Source organism: Boleophthalmus pectinirostris, unplaced genomic scaffold, assembly GCF_026225935.1.
Source record: "Boleophthalmus pectinirostris isolate CB_2022bp ecotype Guang Dong unplaced genomic scaffold, ASM2622593v1 HiC_scaffold_22, whole genome shotgun sequence".
Lineage (NCBI taxonomy): Eukaryota > Metazoa > Chordata > Actinopteri > Gobiiformes > Gobiidae > Boleophthalmus > Boleophthalmus pectinirostris.
This window is the reverse complement of record NW_026571190.1, coordinates 20975847-20997925: the sequence shown is the minus strand read 5'-3', so window position 1 is coordinate 20997925 and position 22079 is coordinate 20975847. Positions and strand designations below refer to the sequence as shown.

Sequence of the window (22079 nt, the reverse complement as noted above, 5' to 3'; positions counted from 1 at the left end):
TATATTGATAACACTGCAATGTGAATGTTCCAGCAGAGGTCAGTGTTGCAGGCAGTCAAGAGAACTCAGTCAGGCCACTTAAACAACCTGCACTTAAACCAGGAGGTAAAATACAGTCGGCCATTATGTAGTGTGTTTGCAACTGTTTCAGCTTTCTTCAATTGTTTGGCTCAAAATGGGGAAATGGAATGCAGTTTTTATTTTAACACAAAGCAATTAACTGAAGGCATGTCTTATAAGTTCACCCACACCGGTACTCACTTACTGACTACCATCATATCAGCACTTTTGATTCTTTCTAATCTTCAATTTCTGTCTCTAAAGGTTTTCCAAGAACAGCTTGTACTAATATTAACAGTTATTAACAATTACATCTTGAGTGTAATTATAATCTATTCTCTGTTGTCTCAGGTAGAGCATGTGTTCTCTGGTCAGGTGCAGTATGTTGAAGGAGCTAGTGATGCCCCTTTCCCTACCTCCACCATGTAAGTACTATATTATTGTGCAAAAAAGAAACTTTGTAACTTTGTCACTGGTGGACACCCTTTTCATCAAATTTATTTTTATTTAGCCGTTCAAGCAACTACCCTTTCTCCAATTCACCACTCTATTCCCAAACTCCGACGTCCTCCTCCAACTTCTATGAAGCCACCTCCAGCTCTGAGTCGGACATCCCTGGAGCTGTGGCCTCTCAGTCTGTTGCAGCAGCAGTTACAGCGGGCACTACCACGGCTGCGGGCGGGGCGGGCTATGTGCTTCCTGGGGGATATCTGTTGGGAGCAGCTCAGACTTTCTCCGGATCGAACTCTCGTGCTCCACCTGCCACTGTAAGGGTTCAACTTTTGCTCATTAAAGATGCATTATATAACAAGCTCAGGTGAACGGTCTACCAACTGCTTGTCTTCAGGAAGATGGCATTGTTTTGTCAGTCTGTCATTAAATGAATCTTGCATTAATTAAAGAGAAGCTTGCATTGTTACTGTGAGTGGTTTGCCCCGCTACATATCTGACTTATAACCTGACTTGGTGGCATCATTTACTTGTCTCCATAAATGCAGATGAGTTTAATGCCATACTCTGGAACATTGCAGACAAGGTAATAGCATCTCCATGGTGACAAGAGCTGGTGGATCCTTCACCAGAAACGTTACGATACTGGCTAGATACAATTACAATAAAGGTATTAATATTATATTAGAATATGAAACATGTATTGCAGATGGTAGATATCTAACCTTACGTCATGACTTTAATTTCTCTGGTATTGATATTTTGCAGTGACAAGCATGAGTTGAGGGTGATTTTTTTATGAATTTCCATGGCAAAATGTTTATCAGTTACCATGGTAACACAAAGCATACATTAGCAATAACTTCCATAAAAGTTGTCTGAAAACTCAATAAAAATACAAAATGGATTTAAGCAACACATTTTAAGGAGCCTGTGATTAATATGAGCTTTCATGGACCTGTTTAGGTGTTTGGTTTGCAACAAAAAAAAGATGAGAGCAGCTAACTGAAAAACTGTGGGTTATTGCTAACTATCTTGTGACTAATGTGACTCTATGTGAGAGGGACTTTTTAAGAGCACAAATCAGATCACGAGTTGCAGTTCCAAGTAAGTCAGTTCTTTCTGGTTGAGATTGTGTTAATATGAATCTCAGATTAAAGTCTAACAAGCCACAGATAGAGAAGTTAATATCACTCCGCCAGATAATATCAGTTTCATCAATTGCAAGGTATCAATATAATAAATATTGTAATAACTGACACCACGCAAGTAATGTCTGTATTTGATTGTGTATTAATTGCATTTTAGGTGCAGTGGCTGGTTGAAAACTACGAGGGAGCAGAAGGTGTGAGCTTGCCCCGCTGCACTCTTTACTATCACTATCTGCTGCATTGTCAGGAGCAGAAACTCGAGCCAGTGAATGCTGCTTCTTTTGGAAAACTTATTCGGTCTGTCTTTTTGGGTTTGCGCACAAGGAGATTAGGAACTAGGTAAGTAAAAAGCAACAGGTACAAATCAATGAACATGCAACAATAATCAATGAAATAATTATTTCATATTTTAGAGGGAACTCCAAGTACCATTACTATGGCCTGAGGATCAAGTCAGGCTCCCCTCTGCTCAGGCTGATGGATGAGCATCAACACATGGCCATGAGGCAGCAGCCATTTTCACAGAAAACACGGTAAAAAAAACCCCCATCAAATTACTTTTTAATATTCAGTGCTTGGATATAAATTTTGTGTTATTTTCAAGTGTAAGTCTTATTACACTGCTATAATAACAGGTTTGTATGGCTTGTGGTACAAAGGTTTGGTGAAACCTTTTCTACAATGGACCACTCCTGGTTGAATGAGGGATTAATTACCAGATTTATATAAATTGTACACACTGCTAATACCAACAGTGTTCATTTGTGCTTAACCAACAGGGTAAAGCAGGTTCAGAAGGCACAGGGCATTGCTAATGGGACATCAGGAGGGGCAGGTCAACAGCAGGCAACAGGACTGTGTGACATTTCAGCTCAGGTTCAACAGTACCAGCAGTTCCTGGGTGAGGAAAATTAATTTGCTTACACTTGACTAAACAAACTTCTTTCAACCATTTCAACCAACTATTCTATCCATCATCTCATTCCTCTCTTGACAACAGAGGCATCACGGCCACTTCCAGAATTTGGGGACATTGATTTACAAGACAGAGCTCTGCCTGATGGAGTCCTTTTGGAGCACCTCAGGGCATTTCAGAGTCTTTACAGGGAACACTGTGAGGTAGTTACCACCCATGGTGTATTTTATGTGTAATTTAAAGCAAGATTGGTAACATTTGCACTGTGGTGTTGTTGGATCATAGGCAGTAATGGACGTCATGATCAATCTTCAGTTCACTCTTGTGGAAACACTGTGGAAATCCTTCTGGAGGTTTAGTCAAAACAATGACACAGAATCCCTCAACCTGTAAGTAGCAGCATAGCCCCTTAATGCATTAATAATTGATGTATATGTGAATAATACTAAATGTCATAGTTCATTCATATGCAAAAATGTGGGTGAATGCTCTTCTAGGCATAATGAGTCAGAGAAACGGCTGCCTAAGGCCTGTCTGGTGATGCTGTGTAAGTTTGAGCCAGTCCTTCTCTGGACCAAAGAATGTGACAACCTGCTCTACCAGACTCTAGTGGAGATCCTCATTCCTGATGTATTGAGACCTATTCCCAGTAAGCAGCACATGCAGTACCTTATTAAAAATATGTGTGTGCTTACTGAAGTAACTGTTATCTCTCATTCTACATTAGGTGCCTTAACTCAGGCTATTCGCAATTTTGCTAAAAGTTTAGAGAGTTGGCTGATTGGTGCCATGATGAACATCCCAGAAGAGATGGTTCGCATTAAGGTATGTTCTTTCCCTTTCACCTTGTGTAGCCATTGTATGATGTTATGAATGTTTTCTGCCTCATCCATACTGTAGGTAGTTTGTGTGAACTCCTTTTCCCAAACCCTGCGCCGCTACACCAGCCTGAATCATTTGGCCCAAGCAGCTCGTGCTGTGCTTCAGAATTCAGCTCAGATCAACCAAATGCTGTCGGACTTAAACAGAGTGGATTTCACCAACGTTCAGGTTTGACATTTGACCTCAGTTTGACTTGTGCTTCTTGTTTACTCTGCTCACTGCTCTCTCTGCTCCACACAGGAGCAGGCATCGTGGGTGTGTCAGTGCGATGACGTTATGGTTAAACGTTTGGAGCAGGACTTTAAAGTGACTCTTCAGCAGCAGAACTCCCTGGAGCGGTGGGCCTTATGGCTGGACAGTGTGGTCACTCAGGTGCTCAAACCCTTCGAAAACAACCCTGCCACTTTACCAAAGGCAGCCAAAACCTTTCTGCTCAACTGGTCATTTTACAGGTAAGAATAAGATGTTCATGGATAACTGACATATTGTCTAACCATCTTCTTGCTCCTCTAGTTCGATGGTGATTCGAGACCTGACTCTTCGCAGTGCTGCGAGCTTTGGCTCCTTTCACCTGATCCGCCTGCTGTATGACGAGTACATGTACTACCTCATAGAGCACAGAGTGGCCCGGGCCAAAGGGGAAACTCCTATTGCAGTGATGGGAGAGGTATGCAAGTCCTGCATAAAATAAATATTTATTAATTACTCTCCTTTGTGACACGTTTTGATACTTTTTCTAGTTTTCCAGTACAGTGAAGAGACATAACTCACCAGATATGGAGAAAGGTAAGGTGCTACATGTGAATAATATAGAACCCATAATGTACAGTGAATGGGTTTTTAAAGAAGTTTGACCTCCAAGCTTGGTATTCCAATCCTGTGTGTTTTCCATAAAATTTAATTGTTTTTTTGTCCATATCTAAAGTATTGTGGCACTAGTTTTTGGAGTATCTTAGTGATTAGATGCATTGATTTTCTGTTGCTCCTGTCAGACGAGGAAGAGGAGGAGGAAGACGATGACAGTGATGAAGAGGGTGGAGACATCATGCTTCAGTCCAGTTCTCTAAACGAGGTGAGAGACAAAGATTCACTGGAACCACCAACCAAACAGCCCAGGACAAGCCTCAATCTGCTGCCAGAGACACACAGCACATCTTAAACACCATCCTATCTGTGTCCTTAACATTTACCATGCCACTGCGTTGATTCACTGTGGTGTTGTGAGCTAACTGCGAATGCATGCTGTGAGTATGAACTTGATAGAATGGGAATTAAATCAGCCTTTCTCGCCAAATGTTTTTTTTTTTTTTTTTTTTTAATCTTAATTTCAGATGCCATTTTCTGCCTTCAGATCATCTAATCCTTATCATCATACTCCTTGTGCCTTTCCTATACTCCCAGTGGCTGTTGAGATTAAAAGCCATGTTTGTTTAGCCTTTATGAAATATATACTTGTTTATTTCTTTATATAAAAAATTATTGTATCCCTTTTTACCCCGCCTTAACCACTGACCTGATCGCTGTGGTAAAAATCACATTATAATCCGTTGTGCTCTACTTTAAATTTAAGCCAAGGAGATGACTATGCAGAAGAGCACTGCACCATTTACTGTATTGTTTGACTTGCTATGTTATATTCAGCCATATTTTTTACATGTTTATTCATTGAGGTAACTAATGAATAAACTAACTGTGCCTTTTGCGAGGTGTGTAGGTGGAAATGTGCGTATAATATATATTCTGTAACAGTGGGTTAATAAACAATGGTCATGTGGTGTGAGTTGTTTTGTAATTTTTTCCTTCAGTGCTCCATCCATTCCTTATTTTACTTCCACAGCAGCAGTGTAACCTGAACTAGATGATTTGACTAGATGTACAAGCTATGCAGTTGCCTTGTATTATATGAAACCACATCATAATGGAGGGTAGAATAGAGAAGGAGTAGAGCTGGAGGATATGAGCCTTTAGTTTAGTTGACATGTCTTCTCAACTTTCAAAAATTATCAAATGTTTCTGTAGGATACATCACCTCAAATAGATAAAAAAAATAGGTGAGGCTGATCCAAACGTATTGAAGAATAAGGAGAATGTTTACATATTACGCACACACCCACAGAGCTAAATGATATGATAAATGCCACTTTTACTTTATTGACATTAGAAGACTGGAACATGGCTGCTGTAATCGGTGCACCATTAATACGTTGCTATAGCACACTTGATATCACCACATTCAAACAGTCACACAATAAGTAAAAAATATTCAGTCCAGATCCTTGTTACAATAAACAAAAACAATGACATTAGTAAAATTACAATATAAAACATTATTTACAGTTTGACAAATGTGTTAAGTAAATCCTGGCCTCTGCCAAAAGTCCAGTTTCAAAGTACAATCCAGGTGCATCTGTCACTGTCGGCCAACACCTGAAGAGATGAGCCTAAAGATGAGACATTAAATATATTTTAGACATTAGTAGCACAACATTAGTTATCTCAGAGTTGGTCCAAGTAAAAACAGCAGAGAAATCACATCTCACTAGGCCTGTCATAAAAAATTACTATATCAACTATTTGTTCAGTATTTGATAGATGTCTAGCTTTCTTTCCGCTAGTGGAAAATCTTAGATTTTTTTTTTTTTGCCAATATGATAAAATGTGAGTACTCATTATAGATACAAACTAACTAAGGACTGTGTCCTGCCATTTATTTTTAAACAATACTGTACATTTAGAATAGATTTAGGGGTATAAATCTGCTTTTGCGTGATTGTGTCAGTGGCATAAATTAGTTTCAATATTATCCTTTATTGTCTATATTTATTTCAGTAATATATCGTACTTCAAAATTTCTTATTGCAACAGGTCTACATCTCATCACTTCAAATGTGTTGAGAGCAAAGGGCTGCTCATGTGTACACTATTTGAGTAAACATTGATTTTTGAAGAGAAATTGTTTAAACATCAACAGATTTTTGTTTAGTAATAGGGGGACCATGTTTTCCTTTTTGCAATGCAATGTCTATTTACAGATAATTGTCCTAAATATAATTTGCTCCTTAACTGAAAGGGATAAATTGGAGCTATCCACCACTGACAGCATCTGGGCTTAATCAACATTTTGATGATAACAGATGTGCAGTGTGTTCATTTGTCAAGTCGAAGGCCGACCAGCAGTACTATTATAATATAAAATACATAAAGATTAGACAGTGGGCTTTGAGAATATAAGTCACCTTTATGGAGAGCTTCATTAGTCATTCGATTAATGTAGCGAGAGCCACTTTCAGGAACCAGCCATTTCATGACTGTGTTAACGCAGGTTTTTCTATAGGAGCTCCACACACTGCCACTGAAAGAAACAACTGTTTAACCAGCAAAAAACAACCTGAACAATGAACAGATAATTAGCAAGGAAGTGTGTGTTTCACACCTTGTCTGGCCTTTGACCTCTGTCAGGTCTCCCACACCAACAGTGCAGCATACACCAGTGTTGAGGTCCCAGCTGACCCGCAGGTTTGAGTGGTATGTGTTTGGTCTAGTTAAAAAACATGAGACATTTTGCCAAAGTTTAGCAAAAAACAGAAAAAAGATCTTATCGGGCAAAAATTAATACAAGTATTACAAAACTACATCATAGGGTGGGTGATATGACAGTGATTGAAAATGCATAAGAAAAGTGCGATAACATGTCTGTAAAAGCATGGCTGAGTTCATCCACACATGAAGTGGGCTGTAAAATTAATCATAGCCAGATATTGCTTTATAACCTTATTTGAAAGATTACTCTGCAATTTTGTTAAATTTTATTTGTATATTTTGCAGACCATAAAGTACACTTTTGGGGGTCACAGTGGCTCGCTTAAATCAGTCTACCCCAGGGCAGCTGTGGCTATAACAGTAATTTACCACCCCCAGTGCCTAGTGAATGAATGGCTATAGTGTTATTATAAGCCTGCATTCTTATATTATTATGAAACAATGAACATTCTTTTTGCATCCAAAAATGTTTTTCAATATATCTACTAACTCTACTAAACTGATGTACCAAGTCACATTGATTCATTTGCAATTATGTCACCATGGTAACAATGCTAAATTTGTACTATTAATCAGCCAAACCTGCAGTGCTCCTCGTCTGAGTTGGAAAAAGCCAGTAACAACAGCCCAATGTTGATCATAACAGTATTTGTCTCTGGACACACCTTATAAATGTAAGAAAATGCACACATCAATGACAACATACAATACAATAAAATGGAGCAATGGTTGATGCTACTTACTTCCAAAATCACTACATCATAGTCACTGAAAGAGCAGAATTGAGAAGCCCAGGATGCATCATTTCTGATCACCTCATTGATAAGATATTCAAAGTCCAGTGTTAACTGCTCTACAGAGACACACTGAAATAATACAATTAGCATTGTAACAAATATTCAGCATTGAAGCACATACATGTAATTGCAGTGTAGTGTATTTACCACCATCTCACTCACCTGTCCATTATATGTCCCATTTACAAGTTCAAGGTTTCTTCCTTTAAGATCAGTAACTGTGAAGGGCAGCTGAACCTTATCGTCTTCATAACCTGCAGAAACCAGTATAAAGACATGTATACTATGCTGTAGCAGTCAAAAGCAACACATTAAGCAGCCAATGGCCAAAATAAATAACAGTCTAAATACAAAATCTGCAGTCAATTGTTTTAGTAGTCAACTAGTTAGTGATTTTTTCAATTTGTTGTCAAAACATTAATTCATAATGTACAATGAGATGCATTTGTATATTTCTAATGAATAAATGTTGAAATATGGTGGCTGAAGACTCAATATGGAATATTTACACATAAAGTATATTATTGTTGAAAATCTGCAAATATTCAAACATTTTAGACATTTCTATTTAATAATAATGCTGTCTTTATTATAAATTGTCTTTGGCGTGTGTGCATCTTAGTCTGTGTAGGCCAGATTACAGTTTACACCTACAACTGCAACTGCAATAACAACCAAAATACTATTACAATTAATTTAACAGTCGACTAGTCACACAGTTATTTTGAATAATCGTTGTCGTACAGTGCCATTTAAGGCGACTGGTTTTGACTCCCTGTCAGCACCATAACAGCACCTCTGCTAATCTAACAATATTCTCTATAATGAATCAAATAAACAAAAAGTTAAAAATATCTGATTTCAGCACTATTCTGTCATATATTTTTACCTCCTCCGGTCTGTCCTGTGCCCAGCTCGGATGCCCCTGGCCGTGGGAGGCGGTACTGCAGGTGTGAGTAGTTGACATATGCCGGTTCAGTAGAGGTGCCTTCAGTTGAGGCTTGTGTTGGTGTTGACAAAGACGAAGAAGGAGCAGGAGGTGGTCCTGGAGCTAAACTATCAGCTGACGTTGATGCTTGTGGCAAACTTGTTTGTCTCTCTGGCTTCTGTGTCTCTGAATGTCCTTTATCTCTTGTGCTTCGTGGTTTTTCGTCAGTACCCCCTCGTTTTTCTTCTTCTTTTTCTCCCATTACTCCACTGGCTTGGGCTCGCCTAAAAAGATCTGCTGCAAATTCCCGTGCACGAGCAGCAGCTTGGGACTGGCTGTGAGGTGTAGACAGGGGACAGGGACTGTGGAGGGGCTGTCTTCTTTCCGGAGACCTCTGGGGTACTGACGATAATGACGCAGAGGTAGGGCAAAAGTTGAGGGAAGATAACTTTTTTGTGTAGAGGATCTGGGGAGATGGATCTTGGTTTCCTGTTTAAAAAAAAAAAAAAGTTTGGATTTTACTGCAATGAATTTAAATAACATCTTTTTTCATGATGAATACATCAGCTATTACATGAATATCTGTATCTAAATTCTGTTGATCAAGACTGATTTAAAATGTATTAAATTGATTGGTTAAATGAGGACACATGTTTATTTAAAATGTTTCACATGTGGAGTTTGTTAAATTTGCTCTTTAACAAATCCTTTGCATGGGAGCCCCATGTTATACAGTAAACATTGTGGAGTGGACATTTACTCTTTTATCTTATGTTGTAATAACAAAAGTGTTATAGTGTTATAAAAGAATGTGAAAATCATATACCTGCGCAGAGAGAGATTGCACAGGCAACCAGTGAGTAACTCGTGTTTAGGAGTATAACCTGGTCCTTCTTCAACTGGAAAGCTGGTTGGAAAGTGGGAAAAGGGTACACCACCTGGTAGCGACTGTTGAGCACATAGCCATGTTCTAGACAATCACCTCCCCCTATGAAAAACAGAAATCAGATGAACAAATGATATAGACAGAAGGCAAGAATAAATTATATTTATGGGGACAGACCAGTGCGTATAGTCGAGGCTGAAGGAACCGGGCAGCACTGAGCGCATGGTTTAGGAGGTGGCATTGAGGCAATTGTGATGTAAATGTCCCTGTTGTTCTCATCACTCATCATTAGATTCATCAGAACAGAACTTGAGCTGCGTGTACTGAAAAAAAAAAAAAAAAATCTGAATCCTTGTAAACAGATTGATTTATAGCGGCATATGCTAATTTCATACTTAAATCCAAAGATGACAATTTTTGATGTGTCATTTGGCCATTCACAAACGGTGAGGTAAAGGTCACTATAAATTTCCTCCCCTGCAAACAGCCGGACATGATGGACCTACAGAAAATAATTTGTCTTCTGATTATACACAGTATCAAGCAGTAATTATCATTTAAGTATGAGAAAAGGAAACTTAATGGTTTATAGTATCATTTTACCTGCTTGAGTCTACTGTGCAAGTTAAACTCCCACCAGTAGAGATGGTAGGTGTAGAAAGAAAAGTCATCATCTTCTCCACAATCACTGGTGTATGACAGAACATATCGACCACATTTGGTAAACCCAAGAAATATATGTCTGTAAGGCATAGGAGTATGGGCATATTATGTAGCAGTAACGTGGGTGCCATTTATAATGCAGGAAACACATTTCCAACCCTACCCTGCCCTAAGGAACTCCTCACTGACGATGTTTTTCAGTGGGACGCACACTCGTGGTGGAAGTTTCCTAAAGCGGCGCTGGGGAAACTGTCCAGACAGCTGCATAGTAAACCATTAAAATAACATTAAAATGAGGGATGGATGAAGATAAAGAGGTCCAGCTTGGAAAATACATAAGCAGTGACTTGGATAGATTTGACTGACAATGCTTATACGCTAAGTAACAATAGGCTCAAAGTCTGCATGATTAAAAGCAAGTGCATCATTAAGTATGCAAGTGATACGATGCACACTTGAAAATCAATTATCCATCAGCTACTTTGATTCAAGCCTCAGCTGATAGCAATTAGCTTATAGCAAAGAGCTAGCTTCCCAAGACTTGAACACTGAATGAACTGTAATAGCATCGTTTATTTTGAGAATCGTATATCTTAAGATGCAGATCACGTCCCACCTTTCCGCGGACCAGGAGCTTCACGACGTGGTCTTTGTGTTTTCTTTGAGCTTTTGTTTTTCCTTCGTCCTTTTCTGTTTTCGAGCTGGGCGCCATCTCCAAACTCACTGTGTCCTTCGGTCTGCGCTGATTGGTCAACCCCAGCACGTGACTGCGCCATGGCGAGTCTCTTCATCAAAAACAAAAACACTTAAAACACCAACAATAACAAAGATCTGGAGGTCTGCGGCCAGACAATTAATTGGTGAAACAAACTAGTTATCCAAATTTAGATCATACAGTTGAAAAACTCAGGTAGGGGTCCAAAACGTAAATGTCGGCATTTTAGTCTCCATCAGACGAAAAGTAAAATATTGTGAAGCAAGAATTTGAAAATGTGAATTTGAAGAGTTTTATTTTATGTATTTAAAAACCAAGCAGTAAAAAATAACATAAAATCAGCATACACAAAAACTTAGTAAAAAAAAGTAAAGAGGGTAGACACACACACACACACACACACACACACACACACGCCAGCTTACAAAGTGCAAGTTTGGTATTGCCTTAATGTAGCCGAGGTTCATTCCTTTCCTATTCAGCAGCTTACATTTCAAACAAATGCATACACAGGCATACACATACCCTCAAAATAAAATTAATATACAAGAGCAGGGTAGCACCTGCAACTTAACAGTAGGAATGTTCTAAAATGTAATAAAAAAAATACAATCATAATTTTTGATAAATCAAAAATACTGCCAAACATTTTCCCTGCCCTCACAAATTAAAATACTTAAACCTACTAAATTGAATGTTTCTGTCGTGCTAGCCGCCAAGCATAGATGCTTAATTCACATTTTAAAAATGGAGATATCACAATGTGAGGATGAGGTAAGGGTGAGTACTTTAGTGCTTTGTTCAATGCATAAGCAAATCATGTTCCCGTATTTCAGTTTTTTTGTGGGTCAAGAGCAAGGAATATAGAAAAGGGACATATGCAGAATAACCAGTGTCTTGTTGTAGTCCAAAGGAAATGTCCTGAACAAAGAAAATAGTCCAAAGGGCTACGCAACATCCATCTGACCAAATGTTACTGAGCCTGGAACAACAGATATCACAATTACAATGCAGCTACCATCGCAGTCAAAATATTATTACTGATTGTTTTGCAGAGATTCAGGAAGCACATGCTATACCTGTCCCGGCTGTGAGGTGGGTGCCTGCCCAGGGGCCTGTCCTGACTGTCCGTAGTATGCTGCCTGTTGTCTGTAGTACTCAGCCCATGCGGCGCTGTAATCCTGCTGTCCACCAGGCTGCGCTGCAGCTGCTGCCCCTCCAGCTCCAGCAGGTGACCCTTGAGCTGCTGCCCCACCTGCAGGCTGACCTAGAAAGGCAATTACTTATTAATAATACCCTATAATTGATAATTGGAAAGCTATGTAAGCAATAAGAAATCCCTGATCAAATTCTAAAAAAATAATAATAATAAAAAAAAAAAAAAAAAATTATATATATATATGTATTTATGGCAACAAACTTACTCATGCCCATTTTCTTGTAGTATTCTTCCCATGCCTTTGTGTAATCTGGCTGCCCCCCTGCGCTCTGTGTGGGCTGGGCTCCATCTCCAGGTGCTCCAGAGGAAGATCCCGTTTGTCCTGGTATGGCACCCCCTGCTTGCTGACCATAATACTGTGCATAGTATGCTGCCCAGGCTGCACTGTGATCTGCTGCAGCCTTACCTGTGCATTGAGAACATTAAACATTACAATACTGTACTAACCTGTACAAGTACATGTACCAGGACAACCTCTCCTGTGTACTGTGTGTAGCACTTACTAGGGTCATGAGGAGCTTGGCCTTGCCATTGTTGATAGGTATTTCCCCAGCCTTGAGGACAAAACTGACCACCAGGTTGAGCCCCGCTGCAGAACAGATAATGCAAGATATTGCAGCTGTTCATCTAACTGTAATAAAAGCACCGTGTGTACTTTACTTACTGTGGAGGGCCACCAGGAGGCCCTGCATTGTAAGGGTTTGGATTATAAGGACCCATTGGTCCTCCAGGACCGGGACCACCACCAACAGGACACAGTGGACCCTGGTTAAAAAAGAGAAAGATTAATTATATAATAATCAACACTGAGATAAAACTGATTAATATGTAGTGTACCTCAATCTTCTTTTCTATAAGTTGCTTTGCATGGTCAATCTGCTGGGGGGACCCTCTGATTGTGAACAGTTTGAAATTTGGATCACCGTTTGGAGGTGGCTCACGAGAAATTTCCACAAATGCGCCAGTCTGTTGGTTAATGGACTTCACCGTCTCCCCGCCTCTCCCAATTACAAGACCACATTTGTGAGCAGGAATGGAAAAGGTCATTCCTCCTCCCGGTGGACCCCAGTTTCCCTGGCCTCTGCCCCGTCCACCTGGCGGCATCCCTGGGGGGCCCTAAAGAGGACACAAATTAAAGCAAGACTGTCTAAAATGCAGGTAGATAATAAACTATAAGCTACTGTATAGACAAGCCCACACACACACTTACCCCTTGACCACCCTCTTCTCGGGCACGGACGCTTTGTAAGAGGTCGGTAATTATAGAGGCAGCATGTTGACACTGGTCAGGGGGTCCCATGATGTGAGCTATTTTATCAGGGCCTGAACCATCATCTGTGTGAAACAGAAAATTTTTTATATACTGTATAAAAAAAACACTGCTATGACATTAGTGAGGGTATTTACTATGTGATGACAAACATGTACCTGGTTTAAACTGAATCTTTACTCCAGCATCACTCTGAATCTTTTTGATCATCTCTCCATTCCTGCCAATAACCACTCCCACCGAGTGACGAGGAACAGCAATCTGTTCAATATAAACATTTTAAACTATGTGCAATGAACAGTATATATATCAAAGTATAATTTATAAAATTGCAAACTTACTTCCATTCCACCTCCTCCCATGCGAGATCCATATTCATTCCTATCTGCAAAGCCCTCTCGCAAAATGTCATTAACCATCTCTTTTGCTTGCTAGAAAATATAACCACAATAAATATAAACTGACTGATGGAATATAAAAATATATTTCTGATCATACACTACCTGAACTTTGTAGTGGTCACCAATGATGCGCAACACTTTATCAACATTGGGAGATTGTGAACTATCTTGAACAACATACATCTTAACTCCAGCTCGTGCCTGCAAGAAAAGAAATATATACTTAGTAAAAGTGCGCCAACAGGGTACAACTCTATGTACTGTCAATACATCTGTATCCGCTACTGACACCTGAATTTCCCGCTTTAGAGACCAACAAAGTCTATCAGTCTATTGTCCATCAACAAACTATTTGCCAGGTCGCACAGCAATATCATACCTGCAGCTGTTTAATGGTTTCTCCTCCTTTGCCAATAATAATGCCCCCCTTGCCAGCAGGAATCATCATTTCCAGCACATTGCTATTACCGTTGTCATTGCTTTTAGACACTATTTCATCAATAAGAGCCCTGGCTCGTCTGAAAGTTGAAAGAAAGAAATACTTACAAAACAAAACTTACATATTATCACATATAATATGTGTTATTATACATTATAAATATGCAAATATGTTGCCACAAAGACATTTACAATAACATAATCTTACTGTATAGACTCCGGTGATCCAGTCAAAGAAACACTTCTTTCAGGGAGTCCAGCACTGTCTGTAAAAACGTGAAATATAATTGCTAGAACTCAAGAACATCTAAATAAATTGGCAAAACACTTACCATGTGCAATCTGGACTTTGCAACCAGACTCCAGCTGAATTTTGTTGATTTGTTCTCCTCCTCGTCCTATGACTGAAGGACAGAGAAGCATTAGATTATTTGTTAAATCAAACAAAACTGATCATATGAAATGATAATATACTTACTAAGACCAACCATAGAATCCGGCACCTTGAGCTCGTCGGTCATAGTTGAGGATCTAATACTGCAAATAAGAAAGTTAGGATGACTTTAAAGAAAAACACATCAGTCTTGAGAATTGCGCAAGGTACTACCTTTGTTGAGAAAGAGCAGCCAACTGTGCACCAATAGCTGTGGATAAAACTGTGAAATAATTTACAAACTCCCCAAAATACTAACAGAATATTAGAAAGACATCGTATAAAACCTACACATTCCATCTCGGTCACCCTGCGATGCCATCTTCTTGGCACTGGGTTCATCTGGTAAAAATTACAACAGTATTAGCTTTGACATTTCTTGATGTCAAGTACAGGCAGAGGAGCGTTTACTGACCTCCATCCTCCAGTGACCGTTTCTGTGTTGAAAAGGGATAGCCCTCCGCACCTCCATTGTTACTCACTGGAACTTCCCCACCAATTTTAGCTGCAATCTAAAAAAGGATGCATATGAATCAATAATGTTGTGTTCACACGTCAAATACAATATAGATCATAAACTGTGCCGTTTTAACGAGAATAACAACGAGTAAACATTGTACAGGTTCCTCTTGAAGGTACCATTTTATTATTTATTTTTTTTAAGTTTGTTTACAGTTGAAAAATGTAAATGTGTAGATACTATAAAAAAAGGATACTTCATTGTTAAAGTATATTTTGATTTTACAATTACCTTATCCGAGTCCTTTTGACTCTCTTGGTTCTTGGAAAGGCTTTCAGCGATTGCTTAATTTATAAATACAGAAAGCGTTTATGTAAAAAACTAAATGCAAATCCTGATTAACATTATAGAAAGTCTTTGTGTATCGTGGTGGAAAAAAGAAATTGTGGTCTTTGTGTGCATCAGTAAACTAGCTGTGCTGTAATAGAATGAATTAACATTAGCTTAGCATAACATAGCCGTCCTCTTTAATCTTACTGAAAATGCTCCAACAAAAAAGAAAGTCCGGACAAGTTACAAGATATAAATCGAAATACTTTCACTTCAAATATTTGGAGGATTCTTTTTTTTGACAAGAATCTATAACTACTAAACTGTAAACACTAAACACGAATAACGGTACATAGCTAACATGCTAGCTGCACTCTCCATTCATTTAGCGATAGCGCTGTGGTACCTGTCTGGCTCGTTGTAGGGCATCTGCAAACGCGTCCTTTTTCATCCCTCCGCCGACTCCGTTTGTTGGTAAAGCCCCGAAGTCAGTCATGATCTTTACAAAGCACACAGACGATAGACTGTATAAGTTGACCGGGCGGGCAGGGATGCGCTGCTGGAGCGGAGCGGGAAGGCTAGTACATGGGGGGCAGTAGTACTGTGAAGCCTGCTTACCACGCCGGCAAACTTCCCTGCTTAAAATAACCAATCAATGAAGCTCAATCGTCTCCCACGAAGATCTTCTTCTTGTTTACACTCTGGAGGGAGAAACACTTGCTTAATGCACCGCCACCTGTTGGACAGAGTAAAAAGCATAGCGCAGCACAGTCTACACATGGAACTATTAAAAAATAACGTAGTCTTCACTACAGAAACTAAAACACTGTGCAAATCTACAACAATACCTATGAAGAGACTTGGAAAAGGTGTTGTCAACATGCTACTGATTCTCAGTTACTTAGATTAGCCTGAATGTACTCAGTAGACTATTAAATTATATTACAAAATTGGGTTTTAGTGGAATATAATGAAGAAAATAAATAAAAATAAATAACGGAAATAACACAATGAATCAGGCCTTTTTAAAAAATAAAAGCAATCCTATTTATTATATATTTGCATCCAATTTATTTACAGAGATCAGTTGCAATACATTTCTTTGGTAAGTTTGTAACCTACCACATTTCCAGATACACACAATATTTAGACATACTCAATAATGAACATGCAGTAAAATAATAAATAGTATATAAAACAATTGCATCACAGTATAGGAGTCTTTGATATTCTCAGTAGTTTCCACCAATGCTCTTCTTCCTCATTTGTCCACTAGATCTAGAAATTTCTATATGCCACCTAAAAAAACAAAAAAATGATACAGTCTGTGTGCGTTCAAGCATATTTTGGTGAACTGAAATTGTCCTTATTAGGGTTTACTTGTTCATTTTGAGGCCCATGCATCACAGGTTAGGTAGAACTTGGCTGATCATGTTCCAAACATGCTGAACAAGGATTAATACTTTTGTTCATATAAAAACAGCCTGTCAAAACATATTTAGTGCAGATATGCATATAAAATAACTGTCTCCTTAGTTGAAAAAGCAAAAACAGAAACAATCACACAAACAAGCAGCTGTGAATGCAGAAATTCATTCATAAAATAATGCACCAAAACAGTTTATTTTGATAGCTCATGCTTTGTTTTTCCTCCTTTCCTACCCTCAATGTCTACTCCCAGAAGTATCCTGGTGTATTCATAGACAACATATGAAACGGTGACTGCTGGGATGACCTTCAAGAGGTTAGGTGAAATTCCTCTATACAGTCCTGTCACACCTTCTTGGATCACTATGTTTCGTAGCAAGGCCAACATGGAAACTTTTGGGGCACCTTTCAGGGAAGCTGTGAGGAGATAAAAGAGATAGGATTCAACACAAGTACTACTGGTGACATCTAGTGGTTACAAAAAAAAGCAAATCACTTTTTGTTTAGTTCGATAGATGCCTCAGCAATCTCTTACTTTGTGCCTGCATGCGTGTGCGTATAAGAGCGAGTGGGTAGCTGGCCAGTTGCCCACATGTGCTGGAGACTGCACCACAGCCCACCAAGACCATGACCCCAGGGTCCACCACACCACTGTTTCGATTGAGCCACGTAAACTTCAGTGTCTGCATGAAGGAATATCAAACAAATAATTATGTTGCTCTTTTCTAATCAAAGAGATGCAAAGCTAATGTTTTACTAACCTCATACACAGCCAGGTCAATGCCAGCATATGGAACTATTGCAAGTAAATTTGGTACATAACCCTTGTAGAATGCAGAGACACCCTCCTTCTGTAGCATCTGCTTAGCACAATCGACCATTCCTGAGTATTGGCCCGTTTTGCGAAGCGTTAGTCGTGTTTTTAGAACCTGATCGATTGAGATCATGGTGACTGATAGGGCCATGATAGTAGTGATCCATTACATTGTGTGTTTTTTGTGTCCATTACCCTGGTATTACCTCCATTGGATAGATGGCGGTCTGTGCTGTAGCTCCAGCCAAAGAACCAGCCAGAAAACGCTCATAAATCCTCAGGGGTCTACTCTGATTATGGCCGTGCATCATGGACTTAATCTGGGAATTAGAGAGCAAAAAATACATTATTTGAAACCCTTTACATCTCATCAACACAAAGATGACAGTAAGTGAAAACTGGAATAATCATACTCACTAACAACTGTGTTATTTTATTCAGAAATATTGTTAATAAATTGCACTTACATGTTCATAAGCAGTGAATTTGATTGCAGTTTCTGGAGCAATTTTGAGAACGTTCATGCCATTGCCCCTCCACAGAGACAAAAATCCTCCTTCTTTAAGCATGTACTGAAAACCACTCAGCACATTTCCAGCAAAAAACGAGTAGCTATGCACCTAAAACACACTTGACATTACGATTTAATATGAATAGTTTCAAGTGACAAAACTGATCTGTTGTTGAAAGCAAATTACTTGTCGAAAGACTTTGAGGCGGTCTAAAGGAGCAGTTGCAGTCCGAGCTACACAACCAGCCACTGCTCCAGACATGAGCTGACGCCAAACGTAACCAGACTTCTTCTCTTCTTCTGTGAACTCATCTGGCACAGTCAGCTGCTCGCCGATGTCCAACATCTACTAGCCCGGAAAACAAAGTAACAACAAAAGAAAAGCACAAAATAAACATTAAATAATTACAATACAAAGTTTACTTTAAAATCTTTTGATGTAAGTTTTGTTTTTACCACTGAGTGTTTCCAGCATCGGGCCACATCCTCCATGTTGGACACAGAATTAAATAGGAAGTAATCACGCCACTCATTCCAGTCTATTGTCATTGTACCATCCTTATCCATACTGTATGGTAAGAAAAAATATTTTTAAAATTGTTAAACTTGGATTATGAACAAAATAATACCATAAACAAGTAATAATACCTTTTTAAAATCCTATTGGCGTCTCTGAGACTGACGGTCACACCAATGGTCTGGAGAGAGTGTTGTATCTCTGCTGCATCTATGTGACCTGCACAAATTCAGTTAAACATAAAACATGGTTACCACAAGATCATACTATGTTTATTAATGATATAAGTATGTATTTTCTACCGTCATTGTTTTTATCTAAGCTCCGAAACATGATTTTGAGCTGTTTTTCATGGTCACGCAGGTACTGTATGAACTCTTCAAAGTCCAGAACACCATCTTGGTTGGTGTCCCCAGCTGCTACAATCTGAAAATACATGATGTAATGCATGAATATTTTGTTACAAAAACCTTGTTAGTCTAGAGCAGGGGTGTCCAAACTTTTTTCATCAAGGGCCACATATCTAAACGCAGACAAAGCAGAGGGCCGATCGAGGGCCGTAGACTGGTACTCATTACAGTGAATAATTGAAATTTGTGCATGTTTAACCTGTTAGAATGAGCCATCAGTCTTTATTCATGCTTAGATCTTTAAAACCACACAACAAATATTAAATATTAGCTTCACCAAGGTAGATTTTAAAAAACCTGCAGTAAAAAAAATAAAAATAAAAAAATTAATTGATACAAGGTAATTTGGGCCAATTCACCTGGACGCCTGAGGGCCAAGAAAAAATGGTCTTAGGGCCGCATTTGGCCCCCGGGCCATACTTTGGACATGCCTGCTCTAGAGTAAACAATTACCACCAGAAACTAAGTAGATAGTATTAAGTAATCATAGGTCAGCTTATGTATTGCATTTTAACTCATGTCCAGCATTTGTTGGCAAAATTTCAAATGAGCCATAGGGTATTAATTTATAATATAAATATTTTTTGTTTATCTTGTGTGTGCAAACAGTGGTTGAGAGGTGGCTTGTTTTTTTGACATGTTGGCATAACCTTGCCTTTTAACTTTATGTAATAACTACATATCCCAATGACTCAATAATACATGAAAACATTTTGGCAATATGTAAATCACAATACATCTGAATCAATAAATCTTTCGTATAAATTTGAACATTCACATAGAAAAGGTTAATAAATGGTGTAACTCATTTGTAAAAGAAAAGGGGCCATGTTTGAAAGCAGGAAAGGTTACAGTTCTCATCTTACAAAGTCTTGCTTCTTGTACTAAAATAGACAGCTGGCATTTACATGCACACACGCTCATACTGACACCAACACACAGCTAAAGTGAGAGACACCTGAACCTTCATATTATGTATTTATATCAACATACAAAGACTGTATGCAAAACATGTGAAATATGACTGAACACTTGGTCAAAAAAATATGTTTTATCAAAATGGAAAAGGTTTGGGTTCAAAAGTGGAAAAATGTATAACACTATCATCTAATACAGTGGTTCTCAAACTTTTCACACCTAAGACAGGGGTAAAAAATAATTTGATACCATACATAGGTACAATGGTAAATGGTCACATTTTTCTATAGCGCTTTTCCACCTTCAAGGCACTCAAAATGTAATATGTAATGTAAGATGTAATACGTTGTATGTGTTTTACTTTCTCCACGGAGCCTCTGGAAAGCCCTCGAGCCGCCAGTCCTGCCCGCAGTTCATTTATGTCAATGTGGCCATCTTTGTTGAGGTCGAATTGGTCAAAGAGCTCTGCCCAGCGCTTCTCCCTCTCTTTGTCAGAACCAGGAGATCCATTTTGCTGGCAGTGGGCCCAAGGGATCCAAGTGGAAAAGGGTCCCATCACTGGAAAGAAAGAAGGAAGTTAATCGTTGGAGTGTCTCTAATAACCACTGTTTAACCACTGCAGTCTCACAATGTCAATAATGTAAAAAAAAATGGCACAATTTTATTAACTCATGATTATTGACACCTTACATATAAATTATCAAATCCACAACTTTCTTTCATTGAAACCGTCTAATATTATCATTTTGTATATGGTCAGCTGTATGAAATTAAACATCCTGAACGAAAAAGCTATTTAATGTGACAAACTGTTTATATTTAGCTTAACTAGCCTACTTCTTGTTCTGGTGAAATGTTCTTTTTTATCTTATAAGACATTTTACAATGATATTGTCATAAATAATCACAATTATTCCTTTACCCACAGTGAGATGTTGAAAATTTAAATAGTAAAGTCCCCCTTGAAAAACTGATGATGCACATGAAGGTAATAAAAAAAATGTAAAATTAAATACATTAAACACATTTAAAAGAATATAGCTTAGTATGTCAGCAAGTAACAATAACAAAAGAGTTATTAGCATCAATAGCCTGACTATTAGTAAAATAAAAACATTTGTCGTCTCAAGGAAAATTTAGTAATTTCATGAAGTTATTGAAATGTTGTTCTCTGTTAGTTTCATGATAGGCATTTACATGGAGCAGTAGTAATATTTTGTTACAATATTGGCTTTATAATTTGGCTGACGCATTACTGCTGATAGCACAAAACAGTGGAATGAAAAGCAGCAGCAGTGAGCTGCCTCGGGTCACAGTCCAGGGTCACAAGCCATACAGGTCAGAGGACCAGAACCAGGCAATGTCGCTTATTCCAGTCAAAAACATTGCATTTTTTTCAGTTGTAAAGATGTGTGTCTTGATGGCAAGACGTTTAGGTTTCAGCATCACCACCTTGTGTTGCTATGGTTACATGAACCACCACTATTTAATGTTATGTAATTATAGTTTGTGAGCTTGACCAATGCCTGCATCTTTGGGGTTTCACGTTAAAACGAGGTTGTTATTGCACAAGCCAGTGTATGCACGCATTTTATAGTGACTTAAACTTGACTGACGCACATAACTAGAGTTTGTGATCATAAAAGATGAAACACGTAAAGCGTTACGCTTCCTCTAGCTAGATGTTAATCTAACATTAAGACCACTCACTCTTGTTTATCTTCCGCAGTAATAACACATCAGTGGAGCCATGGGTGACCAACAGTGGGTCTCTCAGCGGCGAACCAAGCAGCGGAGTCTCGGGTTTACAGGACAGGCTTGGACCATTTCTAAGGCTGAGATCTTTGGGCCAACACCATGTCGTCCGCTCCGTCCTCAAGTCACAGCAAGTCGTCCTCGTTCGTAGAAGAAGCAGGAAGCGGAGAGACGGATAGGCGCACAC

General features: G+C 38.8%; 4 protein-coding genes across 10 annotated transcripts; 1 reads left to right on the top strand and 3 right to left on the bottom strand.

The window, feature by feature from the left end:
• Positions 1-24: 24 nt before the first annotated feature.
• Positions 25-5239, top strand: rfx1b (regulatory factor X, 1b (influences HLA class II expression)). Its single transcript, XM_055158016.1, has 15 exons — positions 25-105; positions 412-485; positions 572-827; positions 1819-2000; positions 2075-2194; positions 2441-2562; positions 2662-2780; positions 2863-2966; positions 3075-3226; positions 3305-3402; positions 3478-3627; positions 3700-3911; positions 3973-4126; positions 4200-4245; positions 4452-5239. The coding sequence occupies exons 1-15, from the start codon at positions 25-27 to the stop codon at positions 4616-4618; spliced, it is 2037 nt and encodes a 678-aa protein (XP_055013991.1). The 3' UTR covers positions 4619-5239.
• Positions 5240-5578: 339 nt separating this feature from the next.
• Positions 5579-11132, bottom strand: dcaf15 (DDB1 and CUL4 associated factor 15). Its single transcript, XM_020930383.2, has 13 exons — positions 10890-11132; positions 10437-10534; positions 10214-10352; positions 10006-10112; positions 9788-9933; positions 9551-9712; positions 8686-9213; positions 7959-8050; positions 7743-7865; positions 7582-7664; positions 6893-6997; positions 6696-6811; positions 5579-5900 (listed from the first exon to the last, which is right to left on the bottom strand). The coding sequence occupies exons 1-13, from the start codon at positions 10983-10985 to the stop codon at positions 5845-5847; spliced, it is 1851 nt and encodes a 616-aa protein (XP_020786042.1). The 5' UTR covers positions 10986-11132; the 3' UTR covers positions 5579-5844.
• Positions 11133-11266: 134 nt separating this feature from the next.
• khsrp (KH-type splicing regulatory protein) lies at positions 11267-16184 on the bottom strand. 2 transcript variants are annotated; one of them, XM_055158013.1, is made up of 18 exons: positions 15946-16184; positions 15165-15261; positions 15041-15091; positions 14924-14972; positions 14795-14853; positions 14649-14720; positions 14525-14582; positions 14258-14396; positions 13981-14079; positions 13819-13908; positions 13636-13738; positions 13418-13542; positions 13045-13323; positions 12872-12972; positions 12711-12796; positions 12413-12613; positions 12068-12255; positions 11267-11970 (listed from the first exon to the last, which is right to left on the bottom strand). In XM_055158013.1, the coding sequence occupies exons 1-18, from the start codon at positions 16033-16035 to the stop codon at positions 11962-11964; spliced, it is 1896 nt and encodes a 631-aa protein (XP_055013988.1). In that variant the 5' UTR covers positions 16036-16184; the 3' UTR covers positions 11267-11961. The 2 variants fall into 2 exon arrangements, with proteins under 2 accessions (XP_055013988.1, XP_055013989.1); XM_055158014.1 differs by having other exon boundaries at positions 14924-14960; positions 15946-16183.
• Positions 16185-16561: 377 nt separating this feature from the next.
• Positions 16562-21983, bottom strand: slc25a23a (solute carrier family 25 member 23a). 6 transcript variants are annotated; one of them, XR_008632864.1, is made up of 12 exons: positions 21848-21983; positions 20499-20695; positions 19112-19235; positions 18941-19028; positions 18749-18860; positions 18480-18638; positions 18249-18401; positions 17988-18101; positions 17729-17896; positions 17503-17650; positions 16920-17384; positions 16562-16838 (listed from the first exon to the last, which is right to left on the bottom strand). XR_008632864.1 is itself a non-coding variant. In XM_055158637.1 (12 exons), coding segments are annotated over exons 1-12 (1458 nt in total). In that variant the 5' UTR covers positions 21849-21983; the 3' UTR covers positions 16562-16827. The 6 variants fall into 6 exon arrangements, 5 of the variants coding, with proteins under 5 accessions (XP_055014612.1, XP_020786012.1, XP_055014613.1 ...); XM_055158637.1 differs by having other exon boundaries at positions 17202-17384; XM_020930353.2 differs by having other exon boundaries at positions 16562-17384.
• Between the last annotated feature and the right edge of the window lie 96 nt (positions 21984-22079).